Raw genomic sequence first — 22,169 nt, forward strand, 5'->3', positions numbered from 1 at the left:
CTGGAAAAAACATTTACTGGCCAAAAGAAATGAAATGGAAAGAGGAATCCTGCTGCAGTCAGGGGTACAGACAGCATCTGCAGGAGCTAGAGTGTTAAACCAGATACTCAGCATCACACACGCACATATAGACACACACACACATACACACTCGTGCATACACATACACGCACATATACACACACACATACAAGCACACACGTGCACTCACATACATGTACACATACAGACACATGCACACATGTAGACACAAGCACATCCATACACGCATGAACATGCAAACATGCACACACACATAAACCACGTGCACACACTCACATGCACGTACACAAACGTGCGCACACACGCAGACACACTTGCACTCACCAATGATGGCCGTGGCCGTCCTCTGGTGGGGGTCGTACGGACACTTGCCCTTCCCGCACTCCGTCTGCCCGGGCAGCAGGACCAGCCGATCGCTCTGCGGGACAGACGGACAGGTGGACGGATGGTTCCAGAGGGACGAACAAGCAGGCGAAGTCACACATCCCGACAGAGGACAGGGGCCGGGACTGAGCTGCCTCAGTGGACTGAAACACAGGGGGCTCTCCCAGTCCTGGGTCGCTCTGTTCAAGAACTGCAGTCCTGCGCACAGAACACTGGCTCGGCTCGGCTCGGCTCGGCACAGATCGGGAAGTGCTCCCGGATACGCGTCTGATGTCCAAGCCCAATCGGAGAGAGACTGGGGCTGAATTCCTGTACTTCTGACCCGTTTGGGGACGCCAGCGCGTTCAGTCAGATCTGGCTCAGGGAGGCCTGCCTGGGAGCCCGGGGGGAGGGGTATCAAAGGCAGATGTGCTTTGTGTTTATTCCAGAATCCCCCAGACAGCCACGATCCGGCTTCGGGGACTGGATCCGAGTAAAAGGAAACCAGACATAAGACACGAAGGGAGTTTCAAAGAAATCCCGAAATGTCACAGATGGGAACGGCGCTTGGCCGACAGATCTGTGTGGTCCAGGCCTGCTGATGACTCAATATGGGGAGGACAGTGCGGAGAGGGGAGAGCAGATACAGTTTCAGGCTCTCCTGATGTCTGCTTCGTGAGGTCATGTTTGATCGCTAACAGATGGGTTTATACTGCCGTATAAGTTACACAACTGGAGATATTAAATATTTTCTTTCCGCATTTTCCTGTCACTTACAGTATTTCTTTTTTATCTGTCCCTTCGGTTACACTGTGAGCCGCAGATCCCCAGCGAGCTGACGGTGATGTCATCCCAGACAGACCGGGAGCACGGTCGAGGCCAGGCCCGTCCAGGGCTCGAGGCCCGTCCAGGGTGGGCCCCTTCCAGGTGACTGGACAGAGCAAGGGCTCTTCTTCAAGCCTCTCTGGGCCTTATCCTGCAGTGCCTGCTAGGGAGTAGTTCCTCACGGTTGCCCGGGGAAGAGCACACAGCAGGTGTCTGGGTTCGCATGGTCCTGTGGCGTTACAGGAACTATCGGAGTGATATAGCACTTCACACAAAGGGAGGAGGAGAAACTGAGCCTGTGTGCATGAGTGTGTGTGATTTGAATGTACACGTGTGTTTGTGAGTGTGTGAGTGTGAGTGTATGTGAGTGTGTGTGTGAGTGTGTATATGCATGAATGTCTGTGTGCACGTGTGTGCATGCCCGTGTGTCAGTGTATGTATGCGTGCAAGAGTGTGTGAGTGTGTTTGTGTGTGCAGTGCGTTTGCCTGTGCTGCACATGGGCAAAGCTCCTTCGAACATGAGCTGCTGCGAAACTGACTCAGGCCTGGCCTGGGCGAAGAGGCAGGTCTGTGAAGACCCTGCAGGGGGAGAGCTGCCTGCAGTGGGTTTAAATCGTCTGGATCGCGTGACTGCATGCCTCCTGTGTTATCCCTCCCTCCCTCACCCTGCAGAGCCATGACCGAACCAGCTCAGCTGTCTGACAGGCCCGGACTTCTACAGCAAGGAAGAGCATCGTGGCTCAGCCAGGGACGGCGTGACGCTGTACAGCACAGCAACACGAGCCGGAGCCGAGTCCCTCGTTAACACAGAGAAGCAAAGAAGTTCCGCACAGAAATCAGCCAGCAGCAACCACAGGAGCTCGGCAGCCTTCACGATCGTGTGGAAATGAATAAGGCATGGGGAGGGAAACCTTATTTCCATAAATGGATTCTCACCGCGACAAATGAGATTAATTTCCACTTACTAACAGTGCGCTGGGAGGCTAATCCTCCAGGCTGTGGGAAAGCACAGAGGGATTAGGGCTCCCGGCTCAGACAGCCACCGGCACCAGCCTTCCCAGTACATCTTCTCACAGACACACGGTGAGATCTCGGGGCCCCCCTCCCCCCACTAATGTGTGACACACAGATACAGAGACAGCCCCACGGAGCAGATTTAAGGGGCCGGACAGGAGCAGTGCAGTGAGATTCTGTGCTCACGGTGACGGTGCTGTTTGGCCCTTTAAGAGCAAGACAACGACACCTCTACCAGCCTCCCAGCCACGGCTGCACAGGGGCTGCTGCGCCTGGCCAGAACCCCCTCCTGCTGTTTCTGCAGCTGTGGTTAGGGGCTCTGGCTTCACACCCCGGGGGTCGCGGGTTCAAATCGCGGGTGGGTGCTCCTGTCGTACCCCTGAGCCAGGCACGTCTCTCAGGTGGCTGCAGTAACACGCCCTGCTGTATCAATGGGCGCAAGTCGCCTTGCGTGAAAGTGGCCTTCCGCTGCGCCGAGCGGATCAGCGCTGGCGCCAGCCCCCCACACCAGCTGCGCACCCCTGCGCTGTGCCAGCAACACGGCCCACAGGCCTCTGTGCCTCCATGGCCAGGAGACAGGAGACAGTGGAGCCAGTGGCCTTGCGGTGACACTGTCACAGTGACCCACACTGAAACGCCCTCTGGGATACATCGGTGGGCCAGCAGCAAGGCAGCATGGGAAGAAAAGCCGAGCCCGATCCAGAGCGCCGCACACTTGCTCGGCCACCCTTAACAGCAAGCAGGGCTGGGGAGCAGGGAGAGCTGGGGCTGAGGGGGCAGAATGGGCACTGTGGGCACTGCTGGGCACCGTGGGCATTGCTGGGCCTGTGGGCAGTGTGGGTACTGCTGGGCACTGCTGGGCACCGTGGGCATTGCTGGGCCTGTGGGCAGTGTGGGCACTGTGAGCAATGCACCCTGGGGGTGAGAACCGTTCTCTACAAAACACATGCTCTCCGCTCAAATATAATGTGAAACATTGAACTCTGTACATTTCCAATCAATCATCGTCATGCCCTCTCCCGTGTGCTCAGGAGGGTGACCGCGCTGTGCTAGGCAGTGTGCAGTGCACTGTGAAACCACGGGTGCGCGCGGCGGCGCGGGCTCACCCTGAGGAAGAGCGCGGTGGGGATGAAGGCACAGCGTGGGTGGAAGGCGCCGGTCCCGCAGGCGTACAGGTGGGTGTGGTTGTAGGGGTGCAGCACTCTCAGGAAGTTGGCGCAGTCCAGCTGCCAGGGAGAAGGACAGAACCTCAGCACAGCGCCCCCCGCTGCGGTCAGGGCAGTCACACAGGCTGATGGCTGAGCCTGACGTGTCCCGCAGAGAGGAGCCGCCCGCACGCCCCTGCATGGAAACCCCAGCCTGCGCGAGGCCAGGCTGGCTGGGCCGCAGGGAAATGACGGGCGAAGTGCACTACAGGAGCACCAAGGGGTGCCCAGCGCAGCTCCTTTGTGGAGTTTGTAACAAACGTTCTGGAGGGATGACAACAACTCTGTTCAATCCGGCTCGGCTGTCAATAATTCCCAACCACTCCTGATGTCATTTCCTGTCCTAAATACTGGACGTGATCCCCTTCTCTCCCTCAGATACCTCTTTTTGCACCCCTCCTCCACCCCATCTCCCCCCTGCGGCTGCCCCTGGGTCACCCCTCACTCTGCCGGGGGGTCCCAGCCTCCTCGTCCTCTGGCCAGGAGGCGACTCAAACACTCAATAAACACTCGATACACCTCTCAGCTCGCTTCCTTCCTGGCTGTTATTATTCCGAGTGAATTAAAATTCCTATCCTGCATTAACAGTGCAGCCGTGGAAACGTGCACCTTCACGGCCTCTGACTCCCTCCCGGAGAGCGCAGAAGCAGACGCCCCCTGGGCGATGTGACCAGCAAGCTTGAGAAAAGAGAACCGGCCTCTGAGCGCCCTCTCTCACCTCCCGGTCCTTCCCAGCCATCTCACACTCCTCGATCCGGTCAGGGCTGGCCGGCCAGTACACCTGCGACACAGACACACGGGCGTCAGGGGGACAGACCGACAGCACAGACCTACTTACAAACCAGAGCAGGCATTCCGAGGGCAGAGGCGGCAGACAGGCCGCGGAGCAGACAAGAGACCGACAGACGGCTTACGATCAGTGTGCGGTCTCGCGTGAAATTGCAGGTGATGGTGTGGTTTCTGTTCGTGAGGAGTGAGGAGTGAGGAGGTCCGCTCACACAGAGACGGAGACTCCTGGCAGGGGCCTGCGTGGCCCGAGGGGACAGGCCTCATACTTCAGCAGCTCGTTAGAAGACACACGAGCCTCCGGGCTCCAGTTCCTCCTCCGAACAGCTGCCTGCGCGGTGATTGGCTCTGCTCACACCTCTCCCGATCCCTCTCCTCCCTGTCTGCGGGGCTGGACAGCCGGAGCTGGCTGTGGTCCGCCTGTGGCCCGGCTGTGGCCTGGGTGACCTACCCAGGCTCCTCCCCCAGCGGCCCGGGCCGCCAATGACCCGCTGTCCCAGCTCCAGACCACAGGCCCACTCAGTGAGAGGCTTCAGGAAAACATTCCTGGGTGTGGGGGGCACAGAGTCCCCCCGAGGGACGGTATTCTGGGGATCCTCTCTTCCCTGTTGTTGCTGTTCCCAGGTCTCCCAGCAGCCAGCAGGGAGCAGGGTATTAAAATACCTCTTTCCCTGAGGCAGATCTCCAAGCTTGCTTGCATGGGGCTTGTTCAGGAGAGTGATTTTTAACAATTTTAAAACACCCACAGGTGTGCTACATTCACGGCGGTATCTCTGATGGGAGAAAGGACACAAGAGGATTCAAGTGGAAAGTATGTGGAAGAGCCCTGAAGACGTCTTTACACAAAGGGTGGTAGGAGTGTGGAACAAACCACGGGGCCATGTTATTGAAGCCCTGGCTTCTTTCAAGACATGGCAAGATGAGATCTTTGATGAGATCTCTGCTGTAACTATCCTTGTGCTCTAAAGCAGACTCTCTCGGTGTCTCTTCTGCGACATCACGAGGGCTGCAGGTCATGAGTCTGTTGAAGAGCGACGAGCTTCTTGTTCACCACTCGTTCTCCCCCTGCAGGACTGAGGCTCCAGGCCCCAGAGCAGGGGGGCCCCTCCCGCTTGAGCTGGGCAGAGATGTGGGGGTGCCAGAGGTGTGACAGTAGGTGAGAGAGCCTGGGAAATACACCTAGAGAGAGGATTACAGCCTCTCTCTAGGTGTATGGGGGGTACGACTGGGGATACCCCACAAAGAGCGGGTCTCTGTGGCTCCTGGCTGTGGGTCCGTGGGGAGTCAGGGAGAAGGGGAGAGGGGCCAGGAGGCAGGGGGCTCCAGCACGGACCCTCCCTGAGCTACTGCAGCAGGCAGCTGTGGGCAGGAAGAGAGGAGCAGGACAGACAGACGCACCCAGGCGACAGACAGATCACAGAGGCAACACAGCACAAGCAGGAAACTCTATCGCGGCTTGAGCGCCTCTGGAATCGCAGCCCTGATCCCCGGAGGGGCTGCCTGTACGTGCAGATGGGAGACAGCCCCGGCAGGCTGCTCCGGTTCCGGCAGCGCGATGCTGCAGGGGCGGAGAGTGGCGCTGGGCTGGACTGCTGCAGTTGGCCGGCTGGGCTCTGTAATTAAAGACAGCAGCAGTCTGGCGCAGTGGCGGAGCCCAGGAATAGCTGCAGCCCTGTGGCGGGCTGTGGAGGAGCCCGTCGCACGGACTTAACTCTTTCAGCCGCCGGGGTGGCGCTGCCTCCTGGCCCTCCGGGGGGCGCTACAGGGAAGCCAGAGGCAGAACAATACAGGGGGGAGAAGGGAGGGAGGGGGGCAGAGGGGCCGGCTGGGCCCTCCCTGGAGCAGTGCACACCAGCGCAGCGATTACCCCGCTAACGAGCAGCAATTTGGGCCCAATTTGAGCTCCCTGACGTGGGTGGGAGAGGTTATCTGGAATCTGCCCCTTCCCCGCGGACCCCTCCTCCCTCACGCCGCGGCCCGCGGAGTCGTCCACCGGGCAGAGGGACAGCTGTCCGCCAGCAGACCAGAGCTTCTAGAAACACCTCTGCCTGCCCCCCGGGACCACCGCTGTGCTCATGTCATGTAGCAGCTCCCGCACCCACCTGACGAGACGACAGATTGCAGCCAGATGGGCTCAAAGTGCTCCTTCTTTCCTACTGCCCGCCCCCCGGCTCTGCTGCGAACCCGTCAGCACAACAGCACACACACACACACACACACACACACACACATCACCTTGCGGACCCCGTGGGTGATGTTGTCCAGGCTGGTGGCGACCAGGTGGTCCTTGATGGCGGCGTAGAGGCGGCGCCCGTCCTCGTCCAGCAGGATGGAGTGCAGGTCGCCCGCGCGCAGGGGCAGGGACAGCACCCTGCCATTCCTCACCAGCTCTGCAGGGGGCAGCGAGACAGACGCCCATCAGGACAGTACAGTTGACAAGGAGCTGACTCAGCGGAGAACACAAGGCACACGGACAGTACACGAATAAGGCACACCGACCGCCTACGGGCAATACTGCAAGTGGCCAGCGTGGGGCGGTAGACCAAAGCACCTACAGGTGCAGGACGGAGAGAATATCAACGGTCACTTTTTTCTTTGACAGAACCCCCCCACGCACGCACGCACACACACACACACACACACACACACACCAAAAAAAGTGAAGATTGCCTTCTCCCTCAAAATAAGAAATTCCCTTGTCAGCTTCTTTTCCGGCTGACTCACAGAAGCCACAGGCTGTCCCTACTAATCCGACCGGAAAACCGCGGTGTCCAGATCCAGCTCCCTCGCAGGCGTGTCTGTCTCCGGGCCGGAGAGGCTGGGACACAGGCCGCCCAGCCAGCCCCACCAAATGCCACCAAAATAGTCCCTTGCTCTGGCTCCCTGGCTGCAGCAGCAGTGCTTGGGTCTGGCATAGAAGCTCACACACAAGGCCAGTACTGAAACCACCAGCGGGGGCAGCGGTCTGGGCTCTGGACTTGTAAGCGGAAGGTTGGGGGTTCAAACCTACTGTTCCTCCAGGAAAATACCCAAAAGTATGAATGGATACAAATGTATGAATGGATACAAAAGTAAGCCTCTCTGGATCAGTGCTTCAGCCATACAAATTCGTAAAATTGGCCAGATCACCTTCCTCAAGGTACATTAATACAGAGAAAGTGCTGAAGAGCTATCTGTATCCCTCCGTGTCTCACCTACAGCCTCGCAGATCGCAGTGAAGGCTGTGGAGGCTGACCAGGTCTTGCGCTGTTCTGAAAGGCCTCACAGCAGCCTGGACCCAGAGCCTGGATCCCAGCCAGCAACAGTCCTGCACAGGACAGACACAACCTCCCCCTCCCCTCCAGACTGTGGAAGGCAACTGGAGCGCCTGGAGGAAGCCCACGCGAACATGGGGACGACATGCAAGCTCCACACAGACAGCACCCCAGCCCTGGAATCGAACCCAGGGCCCCAGCGCTGCGAGGCAGCGATGCTGACCGCTGAATAAAACTTCTGTGGTCTTCATGCAAAGGAAATAATGACCCTGGGAGCTGCTGACCCGGACCAGGAAGAGCCCCAGCCTCTAACCAGCACACTTGTGCTGCCACCCTCTCTGCTCCTCAGTGCACTCTCTCGTCTCTCCCCACGGCAAGCCTGAGCACCACAGCAGAGCCGGCTAATCACTTTAATGGACAGCTGCCAGCTCACGGCCGCTGGAGGAAGGGTCACAGCTTTCTGCCCCAGAGATGTTTTGTTCTGCAAAACTAGACTTTTTCTCTGCAGTTGAGCTTTGGCAGTGTTTGTGCCCCTAGCAAACACACAGCGAAGATTTTGCACTGTACAGAAATAGAAATTCTCCAGCGTGTCAGTGCTTTCTGTGTCACCTGGTTACCTGCCTGTCCGGTTTCACGCCACCTTGCTTGGGCAAACAGCTCACAGGCTTCACCCTTGCCCCCCAGGTCTGCATCCATGCTCCCTCCCACCCCTGATCGGGGTAAGAAGGGAGAGAAGGAACCGAATCTCTTTAGTGTTGAACAGAAAAGACTACAAGGGAATTTCCCCCAAGGCCCTGAGGAACCCAGCAGACCTCTTCAGAGTTAAGAGTGAGAAACAAACCTGAGGACACAGGTGGTAACTATGTGGAAGTGCTGATAACAGCAGGCATTTCTATACACAGAGGGTCTACAATGTACATATACGGGATAGAAAAGCAATGCACAAGAAGGCAGACTATGGCCAAGCCAAGTAAATGCAGAGCCAAAGCATGGAAAAATGGCAGAGGTTCTGCGGGCGCAGACAGAGCGCTGTTTTTCTGTGCTCAGACCGCAGCAGGACGCTGGCACGCTCGACAGAAAAATGAAACTGCTTCCATTCCAGAAACAAGCCAGGCACTCGCCCTGCACTGAGTCATCCCCCTGCTGTCCCTCCTGCTTTTGCAGATGTTTATGCATCAGAGAAAAATGATTTCCTTTGTGCACAGCCACGGGCGTGTCCGCGGAGAACACCCTCAGGATGACAGAGCTCTGCGTGCAAGGGGCTCTGCCCCGCGCCAGACCGTGAGGGTGCGAGCCGCCAGCGCTGTCTCCCGCTGCGGCCCAAGGCCCGAGATGAGTTCCAGGCCAGGCGCTCGCAGGGTGAAGCTGGGGCTGCGCTACGCCTGAGTTCAAATCATGATGATGAAGTCGTGCGTTCCTGCGGGCGGGCTGGGGAGCCTCTCCCTGGAAGCACAACACCTGCTCTCTCGCTCTCCGCAGACTCCCCCCCCCAGCTCAGGGAGCTCCCAGAGCTGGCCGCGGCGGGGGTTTCTGCTGGAGCAGTAAGCTCCGCGAGACAAAATGCAATAGGCAGTAGGAAGCCATCCTTCACAGGGAATTGACTTTAAAAGCTTTCGCTGGCACTCTGGGCTCTGACATCCGCAGATCTGAGGCTGCAGCAGGAGCGCGGGGACCTGGGCGGCCGGCTCGGGGGCTGTGAATGCCTGTCTGGAGGTCCAGCTGGCGACAGGCCTGTCCCTCGGGGTCCCCCGGGGCCTCAGCACGGCCCTGCTGACACGGGAGGCGCTGCTCAGATCACGCCGCGCGGGGTAACGGAAGATCAGCTTCCCTTCAGACCCACACCGACGGGGACACAAGCGGAAACCAAGCAGAACAGGTTCGCTCCTTTACGCCAAGGGTGGCGGGAGTCTGGAACGCGCTAACCAGCCATGTTGTCAAAGCTGGTCCTTTGGCTTCTTTGAAACAACAGGTGGATGAGACCACTGTAATCAACTGCTAGCAATTAAACAAGCCTGCTCTCGCACGTAATGCTTCTGGTGTTCACACTGCAAATGTTTCACATGATTTAAGAGCTGCTGGCTTCTGTTGGGTCTCAGTGCCATCAGGTGAAAGCTGTGTCCTGTGATCCAGCCCAGCCTTCCGCCCTGCCTGCTCTGTAGGTCCCCTGGAGGAAGTCCCGTCCAGTACACGCGCAGACAGGCGTGGGAGAAGACGAAGAAGGGAGCTGTGCTCTCGCTGCGCCGTGGGAGTCTGGGCGCTGACTCGAGTGAGAGGGGTTGGGGGTGCAGCAGCGGATATTGCCTTTCCTGTTTACTCTGCACTGCAAAAACACTGAGCTTAATGAGCGAGCGCCCCCCGCCCTGCCCCCAATGGGTCACATCAGAGGCTGACCTTGTGACCCCCGACCCCAGGCTGCAGGAGTCAGCGGACAGGCCAGAGCAGCGCGTCCTGGAGCCCAGGGCTGATACCATTCCCAGGGCAGCTATCTGTGTGGCACTGCCAGGCCTCAGTGCCGCCCCTGTGAACCGCAGGAAGTCCATCAGGCCATTCAAAGAGGTCGTCCACTGGGGTGGTCAGTGGCCATTAGTGAACGGATCCCCAGCTGTGCGATTCTCCATCTTCAGGTGGTTTGGAGGATTGAGAGCTCTGCAAGCTCTGCAGCTCCTTCACTTGGATCTGTTCGCCGAGGAGCTAACAGCGCTTGTGTGCTGCTTGTAAGACCCAGCTGAACACAAGCACGGGGCTGGATCCAGAGTGTCAGACAGTAAACATTCCCCTTCTGGACGCCAGAAGCAGCGTGTTACAGAGCTCCAGCGTAAGCAGCAGGGCGTCTGCCGGAGAGCCGGGAGTGTTTGTACGACATCCCGAAGCAAATATTAACACACGCAGCCTTCTGCCAGCTGGCCCTGTCCTGTCCACAACAACGGCGGAGAACGCAGTCTGATTCAAGTCCCGTCATCGTTTCCAAGCACAGCAGTTCACTGAAGAAATTTCCCTGGTTGCTCGAATGTAAAGTCAGGTGAAAATGCACGATTTTCTAGATTTCCTACACGGAAGAAAACATTCTTTTTCTACTCCTTTGTCTGTGCAAAACTAAACAGGTTCATTACTAATTTCACTACAAAGGTTCACAGAGCACTAGTGGGAATGAGATGCTGCTGTACACATGCACAGCAGAGCGCAGTTTCATGACAGTAAACTCAATGCATAGTAGAGCCACAGGAACATGAACCTGTCAGCTGTCAATCAAGTGGCAGCTTCCATTCGGGCAGCCCGAGCTGAGCCCCAGTCTGACCTGCACAGCCCCCCTCTCGCCAGGCCGGGGGGCAGGGGATCCGGGGGGTGGGCTGCAGAAAAACAGAGCACCATGATGGCTCTTCCCCTCCGAGAGATTACTAGCTCATTATCCCTCCCGTCCTGGCGCTCGGAGAGCCAGCGTTTCCCTAAGCGGTGCACATCTGTGTGCAATAATGACGCAGACAGGCGGCCCGGCTGCTCCGCACTCCGGGAGGCTTATTTTCCAGGGATAAACACCAAAAGGAAAAACAGCAACATCTGCAATCCTTCCCCGCGTGGCGCAACACCCTTCGCCAGGCCCGCGCGGACTGCGGTGCGTCGGTGCGCCCACAGCCGGAGAGGGTGGGACGGCGCCGCCGCAGACCCCTTCCCGGAGAGGTAGCGCTAGCGCGAACGCAGGAGAGTCCCGCCGACATGGGCCCGGCCGGAACATTAACTCACTCACTCCTGCGTAAGCACTTTCCTGTCGCTGACCCCAGCACGCCCGGGGCAGTCCTGAGCTCTGGGAAAGCTTTTCCGAGCCCATCCTCTATGACAGGCACAGCGGGGCTCCCCAGCTCCCTGTGAGCTTCCGACTGTCAGTGGCTTGGGAGCAAGAGGACGGTTTTTCATCGAAACGAATCTTAAGGCATAGAGCTGGCGCGTGAGAGAGCCAGGAGGGATTCCTGAGCCACAGGTACAGGGGGCACCCGGGTCCCGTCTCAGGAGGTCTCGGCTTCTTAATTGAGCCAATTAATGCAATGGCCTGCAACCGAAAGGCCACTGCGCTCGCCAAGGAGGTGTGCCCAAGAATAGCGAGGGCCCTTCCCACACCCTGATCCGAAACACGGGCTGCTGTACCGTCCCGCACAGGGGGGCTGAAGGGGCGGCCAGGTGTGGGTCTGTGTGTCCGCCCCAGCAGCTGGACTCGGAGCCCCCCCGACGCCTGTGACCATCCCCCAGCAGGGTCCCGGGCCAGAAACCACCCCTCTGCGGAGAACACGTCCCGACTTGCGCCTTCTGGACTGTGACAATGAGAGGCCGCGTGTCGGCTCAGGCAGGCCTGCAGAACAAATGTTTTGACGTCCGTGGGGTCGAGTTTCACATTCCTGTCTCTGGGCCTGGCTTCTTCGGCGCAGGAATAAAAACAGACAGTGGCACGGCCCGCGCCCCGATGAGGAACAGGGAGATTTAGAGCTCGCGGATCTGCGCTGACCGGAGACTTCAGACGGCTGAGCAGCAGGCTGTCGCGTGTCCCATCGCCCCACCTCGGCTTAGCAAACGCTGCTGCTGCAGATGTGCCGTCTGGGGGCTGAGGCCGCAGGTCCTGGAGGAATGAGGAGGATTCCTGCCCGCGGCCGCCCAGTTGGCTCAGGTCCCAGAAACAATGCCCCGTTTGCAAAGCAACATCACAGCCCATCACAGCCCACTGCAGTGCCCCCCCCCCCCCACACACACACACACACACACACACACACACACACAATGAGTCCAGGAACACTGCGAGAGAGGGATGGCAAAGACACCGGACCCCGGGGTGAACGGGTCTGCGCTGCCCCGGGACCCGGCCCAGGCTCTGTGAAGGAATGTACAGGCTGGAGACCTGCAGCATGATGGATGGGGCATTTAAATCAATGACAACCAATTTCACGAGCTCTGGGATTCCTTCAAGCCCAGAGTGTCATTAAGTGTAATTTCTAGTGCGCTGCGTTTCATGCGCTGGTATTTAGGAGGTGGTTTGGAGGGGAGCTCACTTGGCCGGCTCACAGAAACGCAGGAGTTAGGGGTCTGTGTGCAAAACCACAGCTCTCTATCTGTTTTGAAGGAGTCACGCTCTCGGCTCTGCTGCTCCAGAGCTGGGGAATGAATGAGTGGCTCTCAGCCCACCAGGAAGCTGGCAAGTCAGCCAGCGCTGTCGAATCCTGTCTGAAACCCCACTTTTACAGTACATGCTGGCTCTAAACTCCCTTTATCGCATTAAATTGGGGAGATGAAGGAGATCTTAAGAAGGAGATCTTAAGGAGATGCGTCGGGAGAGGCGCTATATAAAATAAAGGTTAACTTGCTGTTTTTTTACTTTCCGAGCTGCTAAATTCTTTAATGCAATAACATCTTCCTAGACCCAGTCCTGAACCAGGAGGCTCAGACTCACTGGGCTCCTTCACAGCGCTGACACATGGCCTGAGGGCTTTCCTCCAGAGAAGGGATTCGTCACGTGTCTGGGATGAGATCTGGCCTCGACTGGTCTGCGGGTGGCAGCGGTCTGCAGTGACAGACCCGGCTGGCGCTGGGCATCTATCCCGCCCCTTGGCAGGTCAGCCCTCAGCGAGTTCTTCCTAATTCACACTCCCTACCCTGGCCCAGTCGACTGGAATGGACACCTTCTAGCTTACAGACACCTCATAAACAGGAACAGGTAATGGGTTTATTCCCTGCTGAAAAGAGAAGAGAGAAAACGCAACGTTTCGGCTATGGAGCCTTCTTCGGGTGTGTGGGGGGGACAAGCATGCCCACAGGATGGGCACCTCGAGGGTTTAAACACTTTAAACCTGGGGGGGCAGTTTCTTCAACATGATTAAAGTCCCCGGACGCTCAGATCACCCAGTGCCCCCGAGCTTCCTCCATTAGCCCATTACAGTGCCTTTACCACACCAGGGACGTGGGTCCGTCAGGTCAGACACGGTTCCCACCGGGTGGCCTGGAGATCAGGGCAGGGCTGTGCTGAGGGGGCGGGGCCACTTCACAACCTCCACCGATTCCCAGGGACGGCTACGTGCGGATTCTGGGGAACTCGGGGGGCGACAGCTATCCTGCTCCCCGCTCTTTTTCCTTTTACGGTTTTCCGAGTGCTGTTTCTCATCCCGTTCCCTGCTGGGAGTCTGCATCCCTGGCGCGCTGCTGGGTACTTCAGGAAGCTGTGGCTTATTTCCTATGGAAATGGGCTTATCAAGGAACCAATTACACCTCATTTTCCGATGGTGGTCTGTGATTGCGAGACTGAGGCCAGGGAAAGAGACTGACTGTACACATACAAATACACACACACATAAATACACACACTCTGATACACACTCACAAATACAATCTGATACACACATCCGGATACAGCCACACAAATACACACACTCTGATACAGACTCTCATACACACACAAATACACACACCCCGATACTCACACACACACAAATACACACAGCATGATACTCACACACACCCTGACAGCACCCACACAAATACACACACCCTGATACACACAAACACTTAAATACACACACATGAATATACTGTACACTGACTGCACACACTCTGACACACACATGCCTATACACATTCTATACTCAAACCTGCTACTACACACTGATGACCAAAGTAATACCACACAAATGCCAATACACAAAAAAACACTCCCTAACACAATCACAATCGCTCTTCTTTTCGTATTCCTGGCTCTGAGACAGCTCATTGACTCTCAGGCCTATTGTTATGTACTGCCCTCTGAACCGAAACTCCACACAGTGTGAAACCCCACCGTGAATAAGTCTACTGAATAAATCAGTTCAGTTCACAAAAGAAGAAATCATTTCCACTGTGGGACTGCCCCCGCACACTGTGCTAGGAGCTCCTGCCATTGCAGGGACTTATCCCACATGAATTCATAAGCACACGTGCCACTACACACCAATGCGCATTTAAACCAATTTCTAATTCAGAGTCACACAGGCCCAAATCGCTTCCCATCATCCCACTGGACTCCAGCCCAGCTGGGGCAGAACAGCGCCTCCTCCTGGTCAGGGTGACTTTCCTGCACCTGGGAGCAAGCGCCCGACTCCAGCCGGACCGCCCCGTCACGGTCCTGACGGATTCGCTTCCTCTGCTAGTTTGCGGCAGGCACACTGCTCCTCAAGCAAGGGCAGCGTTCCTTCAGGAGTGAGGGGAGCCCCCGGCTGGGGTGTGTTGTATTAATCCCACTGTTTATTGGGATCTGACGCCCTTTCCTCCACTGTAAATAAACACTAAGGCCAAGTAACTGTCCGCCAGCCGCGGTCTCTCCCCCCTCCTCCTCTCGGACCCAGGAGCAGCCGCAGCGTCAGGCGCACGAGGTCCTCATTACAGGGTCTGAAACAGCCCTTCGTGTCCGGTCACAGCTGTCGGCCTGCTCCGGGAAAACACAACTGTGACGCGGGCGGCAGCGAAAACACAATGAAAGAAAAGTCTGTTTGTTTTTTGTTGTTGGTAAAAAAAAAGAAAAGAAAAACGTTGTTCCCCCAAAACAGGGTCATTTGTTGTGCAGTTGCGGCGGGGCGCGCTGTGAGCGGCTCTTCCTCCCCCTCCTCCTCCTCCTCCTTGTCGGAGCTGCCGGGACCCAGCGGGACCCCAGCGGCGCAAACGAGGAACAGGTGGAGGAGCCACGCGGAGCTTCTGTCTGGGGAAACAGTCTGACTAATTGAGGATCCGGTTTCCGGGCCGGGCCGAAGCGGACCCCGAGAACCGCTGTCAGGCGCTGTTTCCCCCGGGAGTAGGGGGGGGGGAAGGGGGTCTCCGATCCAGTCCCCGTGACCTCAGCTCGCGCAGTGGCCTTCTGCGACAGCAGGTCATCAAAAGGTCGTGACCATTAACCCTCACCACCGGTCGGTGCCGGCAGAAGGGATGTCGCGGGCCGGGCTGGGCTGGGCCCACGTGTCCGGAGCACCGGAACACGGAGCTCAAAGATCACGCGGAAGCGACCCTCGGCCCAGTGGAGCCGAGCTGGGCCGGGCCCTGACGCACGAGGCTCCGGAACCGCAGGCCACGGAGTCTGGTCCGTGTGGGAACACGTCACACAGGACGGGGCACTGCGGGCATCCCCCCCTTCTGCCCCCTGCTCCACAGGGGTTCGTCTCCCCCCCCCCCCCCCCCACCTTGGGGATGAGACGGGCTGGAAAGCTGGACCGGCACCCGAAACGCTCCGGCCCGTCGGCTCCGCCATCCGGCAGCGGGACTCGTCAGAGACGTCAGAGGACATCCGGGAGCCCAGCCAGAAACTCCTCACGCGGCGGGGGGGAACCTGAAGCACCTGGAGAGCCGGGGAGAACACGCAGACTCCACACACAAGGTGTGCTCTTCCAGAATCCCAGCCGGCACCTGCGAGCCGCGACTGCTGTGCCAGCGGGAATAACTACTCCACCAGAGCACCGCGCAGCGGGGAAAACAGAAATCTGGGTATACAGTCCAGACGGATTCGCTTCCTCTGCTAGTTTGCGACAGCCACACTGCTCCTCAAGCAAGGGCAGCGTTCCTTCAGGAGAGAGGGGACCCCTGCCCACGACTTCTCCCCCCACTGCCCCTGACTTACCTGCCCCAGGTCCACCTGCCTCAGCCTTACAAGCTGCCCTCCAACGCTCCCAGAGCCGAAGAGCAGCCCGGAGCTCCCACCTGCCCCCACACCTGCCTCCGCTGACCCCGATATTCCCTTCCAAGTCGATCCCCCCGACCACCGGAGCGCACCCCCCGTCCCGCGCACGCAGATCTCCCCTCACCGAGACCGGCACTGCGCCCCTCGCGCCCCTCGAGGGGCAGAGGCAGAGAGCACACTGGGGCAGCGGGTCTCCTCACAGCCCGAAGTCCTGCTCCTCTCCACTCGCGAGTGTGCAGCTCTTCCTCTATTCCCCTGCACGCCCAGTGTATCCTGGCGCATCCCAGCGCATCCCGGCTCTTACCTGGGAAGCTGAACTGCAGGCGCGGCTGGGAGGGCCTCCAGGCCAGGCCCCCGGGGGTCCCCAGGCAGGACAGGAGCAGCACCTCCAGAAGACCCAGCATCGCCGTGCGGCCCGGCATGGCTCTCCTGTCTCACCCTGTCTCAGCAGAGCTCCGGGCAGGACGGTAACAGGCCTCCCTCTCTGAGCCTCTGCCTCTCTCCTGCGCAGATCCCTCTCCCGCACGCCTCCGGCCCCCAGGTCCGCTGGAGGGGGGCTCTCCTGAACGGTGCTCGTATCCCAGACACTGCTGCCGCAGAAGAGGAGAGGAAATCCTGCTTGCCGGACCCCTGCTCCAGTCCACGGCCCCCCCGGGATCCCAGCCCTGCCCTCGGCAGTTAACCCCAGCGGCAGCCCTGCAGACGGGGGGTCAGAGCCGACAGCCGAGCGAGCGAGCGGGCGAGCGTGTGGGGAAGAGTTCAAAACACAGGCAGGCGAAGGCAAAACAAGTCTCCCTGCGGCTCTGCTATCTTATCTCTCCTCTCTGCGCGCCCCCGGCGGGCGGTCTCAGATCACACACGCCTGGGTGTGCCCCCCGCCCCCGTCTGGTGGCCCGAAGGCAGGTCCCCGCTGTTCCGGTGCCACTCCCCCCCCCACCTCTCGCAAACGGCCGCACCTCCAATCTCAGCGCTCCGTCGCCCCCCAGCAGGGTGAGGAAGAGGGCTGGGGCAGGAGAGGGCTTGGGGTTGACTGCGGGGTGCCCCACATCTCCGCTGCCTTGGCGACTCCCGCTGTGTGGCCCTCGAGGCCCCGGCTCTCAGCAGCACCTCTGCAAGCGTGCTCCCAGGAAGGCCGCCTCTAGCTGCATGTGGGGCAGCCTGCCTGCTTCGTCCTCCGGCTCCGACTGCACCTCTGTGCCGGCTGTAGCCGCAATGTCTGCACGCTGGGCACTGCTCTGCTGCTGCTGCTAGTCTCCAAGAGTCTGGGAGCTGCACTTGCTCTGAACAGCTTGAGGTGCCTGTTTAAATGCTGGATAAAAGTGCCGGAGTGGAGAGAGAGGGAGAGAGAGAGAGAGAGAGAGAGAGAGAGAGAGAGAGGGAGACAGGGGTCCGCCAGGGGGGTATGCAACACGCCACCAGATCAGACAAAACTGGGACCTGCACGACTTCACGCATGTCGGAGAGACCCGTCGGTGCCGACACCTCGCCCCACCACCCACCTGTCTGTCAGGGGGATCCGGGAGATGGCAGGGGTGTCTCATGGGGAGCAGGGTCTGTCACCCCAGAAAACCGGGTGCACATATTGAAGGGGGGGGGGGGGGATGCTGGGGCTTTGGTTTAAACTAATTATACAGCAGGCAGTTTGTCAAAGCAATCACTGAGCCGAACAGAGCTGCAGAGCACTGCAACAGAGCAGTGTTTGCAGAGCACTGCGACAGGCCTCCGGCCCGGAGCCTCCCCTTCCCCAGTCTGCACACGCTGCAGCGCAGGAGGGAAGGTGAGGCCTCAATTATTCATCGCTGTCTGGCCTCCTTCGCCGCCGCCGCGGGCCGACTTCCACGCTCCCCTCCCCGCTGTCCCGGGGGAGGATTCCTGGGAAGCAGACACAAAAGGAGGGAGCTCTCCCCGCGCAGGTGAGAGGGGGTGGGGGTGCGGACACGGGGTTCGAGGGCGGTCACCCCTGACCGCACAGGGACCGAATGAGCCCACGTGCCGGACTGGGGTGTGTCTGCTGAGGATGAGGGTCAGGGTCCTTCAGCGGTCAGCCTGGCCGCCCCTGAGTGACCTAAGTCCACCCCAGCGCTGGGCGTCCTCCACCTGCCCAGGAGACCTGGGTAATAAGGAACAGGCTGGGTACCGCAGGCTGTGGCGCCTGTGCCATTCCCTGGGCTGCTGGACAGTGGCACACAGCTGGCAGAGCTCACAGCACAGAGGCCGCAGTGAGTGACCACTCCTGTACAGCCCAGAGGCCACAGTGCAGTGAGTGACCACTCCTGTACAGCCCAGAGGCCACAGTGCAGTGAGTGACCACTCCTGTACAGCCCAGAGGCCACAGTGCTGTGAGGGACCACTCCTGTACAGCCCAGAGGCCACAGTGCTAAGCTGTGGAGCCTCCCTCTGTAGTCAGGAAACAGGAATGGTCCTTCAGTCCAAACCAGGTAACTGCAAGACACCAAGGAAATACAGATGGACCGCAGACCCGTCTATTTCACTGTGCTGCTGAGTGTCTGACCGAAGGCATTCAGCTCTGGGCACCCAGGACCCCAGCACCCTGAGCACCTGAACTACAGCACCCTGAAGCCCAGCACCCTGAGCACCTGAACTACAGCTCCCAGAACCCCAGCACCCTGAGCATCCAAACTTCAGCGCCCCGAATACCTCAACATCAGTGCACTGAACCCCTGAACCCCAGCACCCTGAGCACCTGAACTACAGCACCCTGAACCCCGGAATCCCAGCACCCTAAACCTCAGCACTCTGAGCTCCAGCACCCTGAACACACGCAGTGACATCAGTCCCTCCCTTGCTAGCGAAAGCAACTGTTAAGAAAGCCAAAAGGAACCCAGAAACACAATATTTCAGAGCCCCGGTTTTTATTTTGGAGAGTGCTTTTAAGAAAAAAAAACAATCAATTAAAGGCAGAGACGAGCAGTTAGTGGTTTCTGCTAAAGGCCGTATGATCGTGTTTCATGCGAGTTATGCGCGGTCGGTTCTTGTGGGGATCGGCGAGGAGCAGCCAGGGGACCTCGGGTTCCCCGGAATTACAGGCTTCGCCACAGCGAGAGCGACGTCCAGGACGCCGACTGGTCAGCACACGTCCAGCCGGACAGGAGTCGCGTCCTCTGCAGCGCTCTCGCCGACCGGACCCGACGCGACGTGACACTCCGGCGGGCTGGCAGCGCTGCTGTAAACGTGTCACGCACATGAAGCTTATCCTGCTTCGACTCGAAATCGATCGCGGGGCCGGAGGGGGGAACACAGCAAAATCCAACAGCGCCGGCCGGTGGACGTCTAGGGTACAGTCCCACAGGGCGGCTGGGTCTTTCTCCAGCGCGCCCCAAGGCCGAGCGCGCAGCGCCCCCTGGTGGAAAGTCCGCTTACGACCGGAGGAGACGCGGAGCCGGGTGTTTTGCCGGTAGTTCAGCGCCTACGGGCGGCAGGAACAGCGGTGTGACACTCAAGACGAATGCCGTCCTAACATCCCGCAGGTGCACACAACAGCGCCGCGTTACCGCCCCGGTGGCGCACCTGAAGCGGTTCAACAGCCGCACCGCTGTTTTCGTCTGCCTGCTGCCTGTGCGTGGATATCGACGCGTGTGCAGCGCCGAGGGCAGGTGTGGGAGCGGTGCGGGCTGCACCCCTCGGGCGGCCGGAGAGCGGCTTTTAATTCGGGTGTCCAGTCTGAACCTCCTCCTCCTCCTCCTCTCCGCAAGGTGGCGCTGCGGCACCGCGGCACGCGGCTCGCTGGTGGGGGGCCGGATTCCCAGCAGGATGGGGGGGGGGGGTTCAAATATTGTCACCTCGTGCCTCACACCTGAAGAAGGCTCCACGGCCGAAACGTTGTGTTCTCTTTCTTCTTTTTTTCAGCATGGAATAAACCTATTACTTGTTCCATTATATCATCTATATCCTCAATATAATCACCCTCACCTGCGGGACCAGCAAGTGCGGCAGAAAACGAGAAAAGTAAAAGAAGCGCCTACATCTTAAATCTTCCATAAAATAAACAACAACAACAACAACAACTGCAACGATTTGCTTTTAGGTCAGTGCTTCACTCTTTCAAGGGCTGCGGCCGGGGCAAATGTAGTCTGCTAGAAATGCCAGCTGCGCTTCTGTGAAGTTACATTCCTGCACGCACGGAAACACGCACAGGAGTGCGCGTCTCTGGACAGGAGTCGGGTCGGTTTACAGGTTAATCTTTCAGCAGGGTGCGGCTGAGGACAGCGGCGTGCGGCGCACATCCATCTGACGGAATAGCGATCCCGGCGCCGTTCGATTACTGGGCGATTACTGAAGCTGCTCTCGCCCAGGCGTGACGTGCTCCCCGTCACAACACGCAGACCCCGGGGCGTGGCGCGGCGGCGTTTCTGCAGGAAACCCTCGGCCGAGTCACTCGGGGCAGGGCCGGGGGAGAGCCGGGAGGTCAGTGCGTCGGAAATCGCAGCAGAGAGACCCGTCTGACACCCGGACCAGCGGGGCCCGTTGAGTCTCCGGGGCTGTGTCTCTCCAGGACACGCGTGTAGGTGGGCCCTGCTCGTCCTCGTCACGCACCCCCCTCCCTCCCTCCCGTCTCTCCCGGGGGCGGGGCTGCGGTGACCTCATGCGCGTTATAAATAGTCCCGCACGCCGAGGCTAAGAATAGCCCGGTATAAAAGGCGCTGAGCTCCGCGCTGAGCTCACTTCAGCACTGGGGCTGGGAGACGGGAGAGAGCGGGATGGAGGGAGGCGGATGAGTGCAGCTCTCGCGAAGCCTGGCTCTGTCTGCCCTCCCGTCCCGGGGCGCAGAGCTGCTTCTCCCCGGGCTGGGTGTGACCTCCTGCCGGCGCTGGAGGAGGGGAGGTTAATCGCTTCCTTCCTGCCCGACGGCCGCCATGAAACCCGACTGAAGCGTCTCTTCCCCCCTCTCTCGCCCTGTCCTACAGCGGGCCTTTACTTCTCCGTCTTCTCGCCCAGATCCAGACAACAAGTAGTTTCAACTCCCCGCCTTCCTGCCCGCATTGCAGTCGCCGCTCCTGTAGATCGAAGCTTTTAAATCTCGCCTTCTACTCTACATGTTTAAATTCTTGATTTGTCTCCTCCTCTTAGTTTCTCATCTTCATCTGCTTCTGTTGTGTGTTCTGGATACTATATGGGGTTTTATTGCATAATTAATGTAGAGCGCCTCGAGAGGGCTCTGTGGTGAAACTGAAACTGATACCAGACTGAAACTGAGTGAGTGGTTAATTGATTAATTGAACCCCTTACTGCACAGGTCTTTCACAGACCCTGGCCCTGACCGCCAGCCACTCCTCTCGTCTCTGAACTAAGCCCTGCAGGGACAGCCAGCCATCTGAAGACCTGCGGTCATATTAATAATTATAATTCCTTAAATTTACATAGCAGCCTCAGCTTTCCCAGGAGTCTCCCCTCCAGCTACTGGCCAGGCTCCCACCTGCTGAGCTCCAGGGGGCTGCCAGCTGGGAGCTGCAGGGTGATATGGCTGCTGGAGTCACAGGTCTGTTTCCCAGTTTCTGAAGGGGAGGCTGCGTTTTGCCGGCGTGTTTTTGTGCTTTTAGATAAACTCCCAGTTTGTTGACAACACCGTTGTGACAAACTCCCCAGAGAGTCCCGGTGGTCATCAGTGTTCAATGCAGGGGTACCCCAGAAAAAAGGTTCCAAACGAGAGGAACCATTCAGCTCGTCTCATCTGTTCAGTAGTTAGTAGCGTGACCTGAGAGTTACTTCAGATACTCCTGGGAAGGCTGTTCCACACCCCCACAACCCTTTATGTAAGCACCCACCTCATATACTCAGTTGTAAAGGCTCTGCCCTGTAGGTTCATCTTCTGTCCTCTAGACCAATTTCACTATTCATTCTGAGCCTGTCAGTGTGGGACACTCCCTTCAGACCAAAAAGTTCCTCCAGCCTGTCAGTGTGGGACACTCCCTTCAGACTGACGAGACTCAGTTCCTCCAGGCTATCAGTGTGGGAGACTGATGAGACTCAGTTCCTCCAGCCTGTCAGTGTGGG

The 22,169-nt window shown here is 58.7% G+C and overlaps 1 protein-coding gene across 1 annotated transcript in view; it reads right to left on the bottom strand.

The window, feature by feature from the left end:
• Nucleotides 1-17,439, bottom strand: part of sema3h (sema domain, immunoglobulin domain (Ig), short basic domain, secreted, (semaphorin) 3H) — a 34,855-nt gene extending 17,416 nt beyond the window's left edge. Inside the window, exons 1-5 of the mRNA XM_088917082.1 lie at nt 16,462-17,439; nt 6,471-6,625; nt 4,168-4,230; nt 3,351-3,470; nt 367-460 (exon numbers count right to left, since the gene is read on the bottom strand). Of these exons, the coding sequence (XP_088773208.1) occupies nt 367-460; nt 3,351-3,470; nt 4,168-4,230; nt 6,471-6,625; nt 16,462-16,579 (550 nt within the window). The 5' untranslated portion in view covers nt 16,580-17,439. The remainder of the gene's footprint in view (nt 1-366; nt 461-3,350; nt 3,471-4,167; nt 4,231-6,470; nt 6,626-16,461) is intronic.
• Between the last annotated feature and the right edge of the window lie 4,730 nt (nt 17,440-22,169).

The sequence above is a fragment of the Atractosteus spatula genome, chromosome 5 (genome assembly GCF_055471065.1).
Source record: "Atractosteus spatula isolate fAtrSpa1 chromosome 5, fAtrSpa1.hap1, whole genome shotgun sequence".
NCBI lineage: Eukaryota > Metazoa > Chordata > Actinopteri > Semionotiformes > Lepisosteidae > Atractosteus > Atractosteus spatula.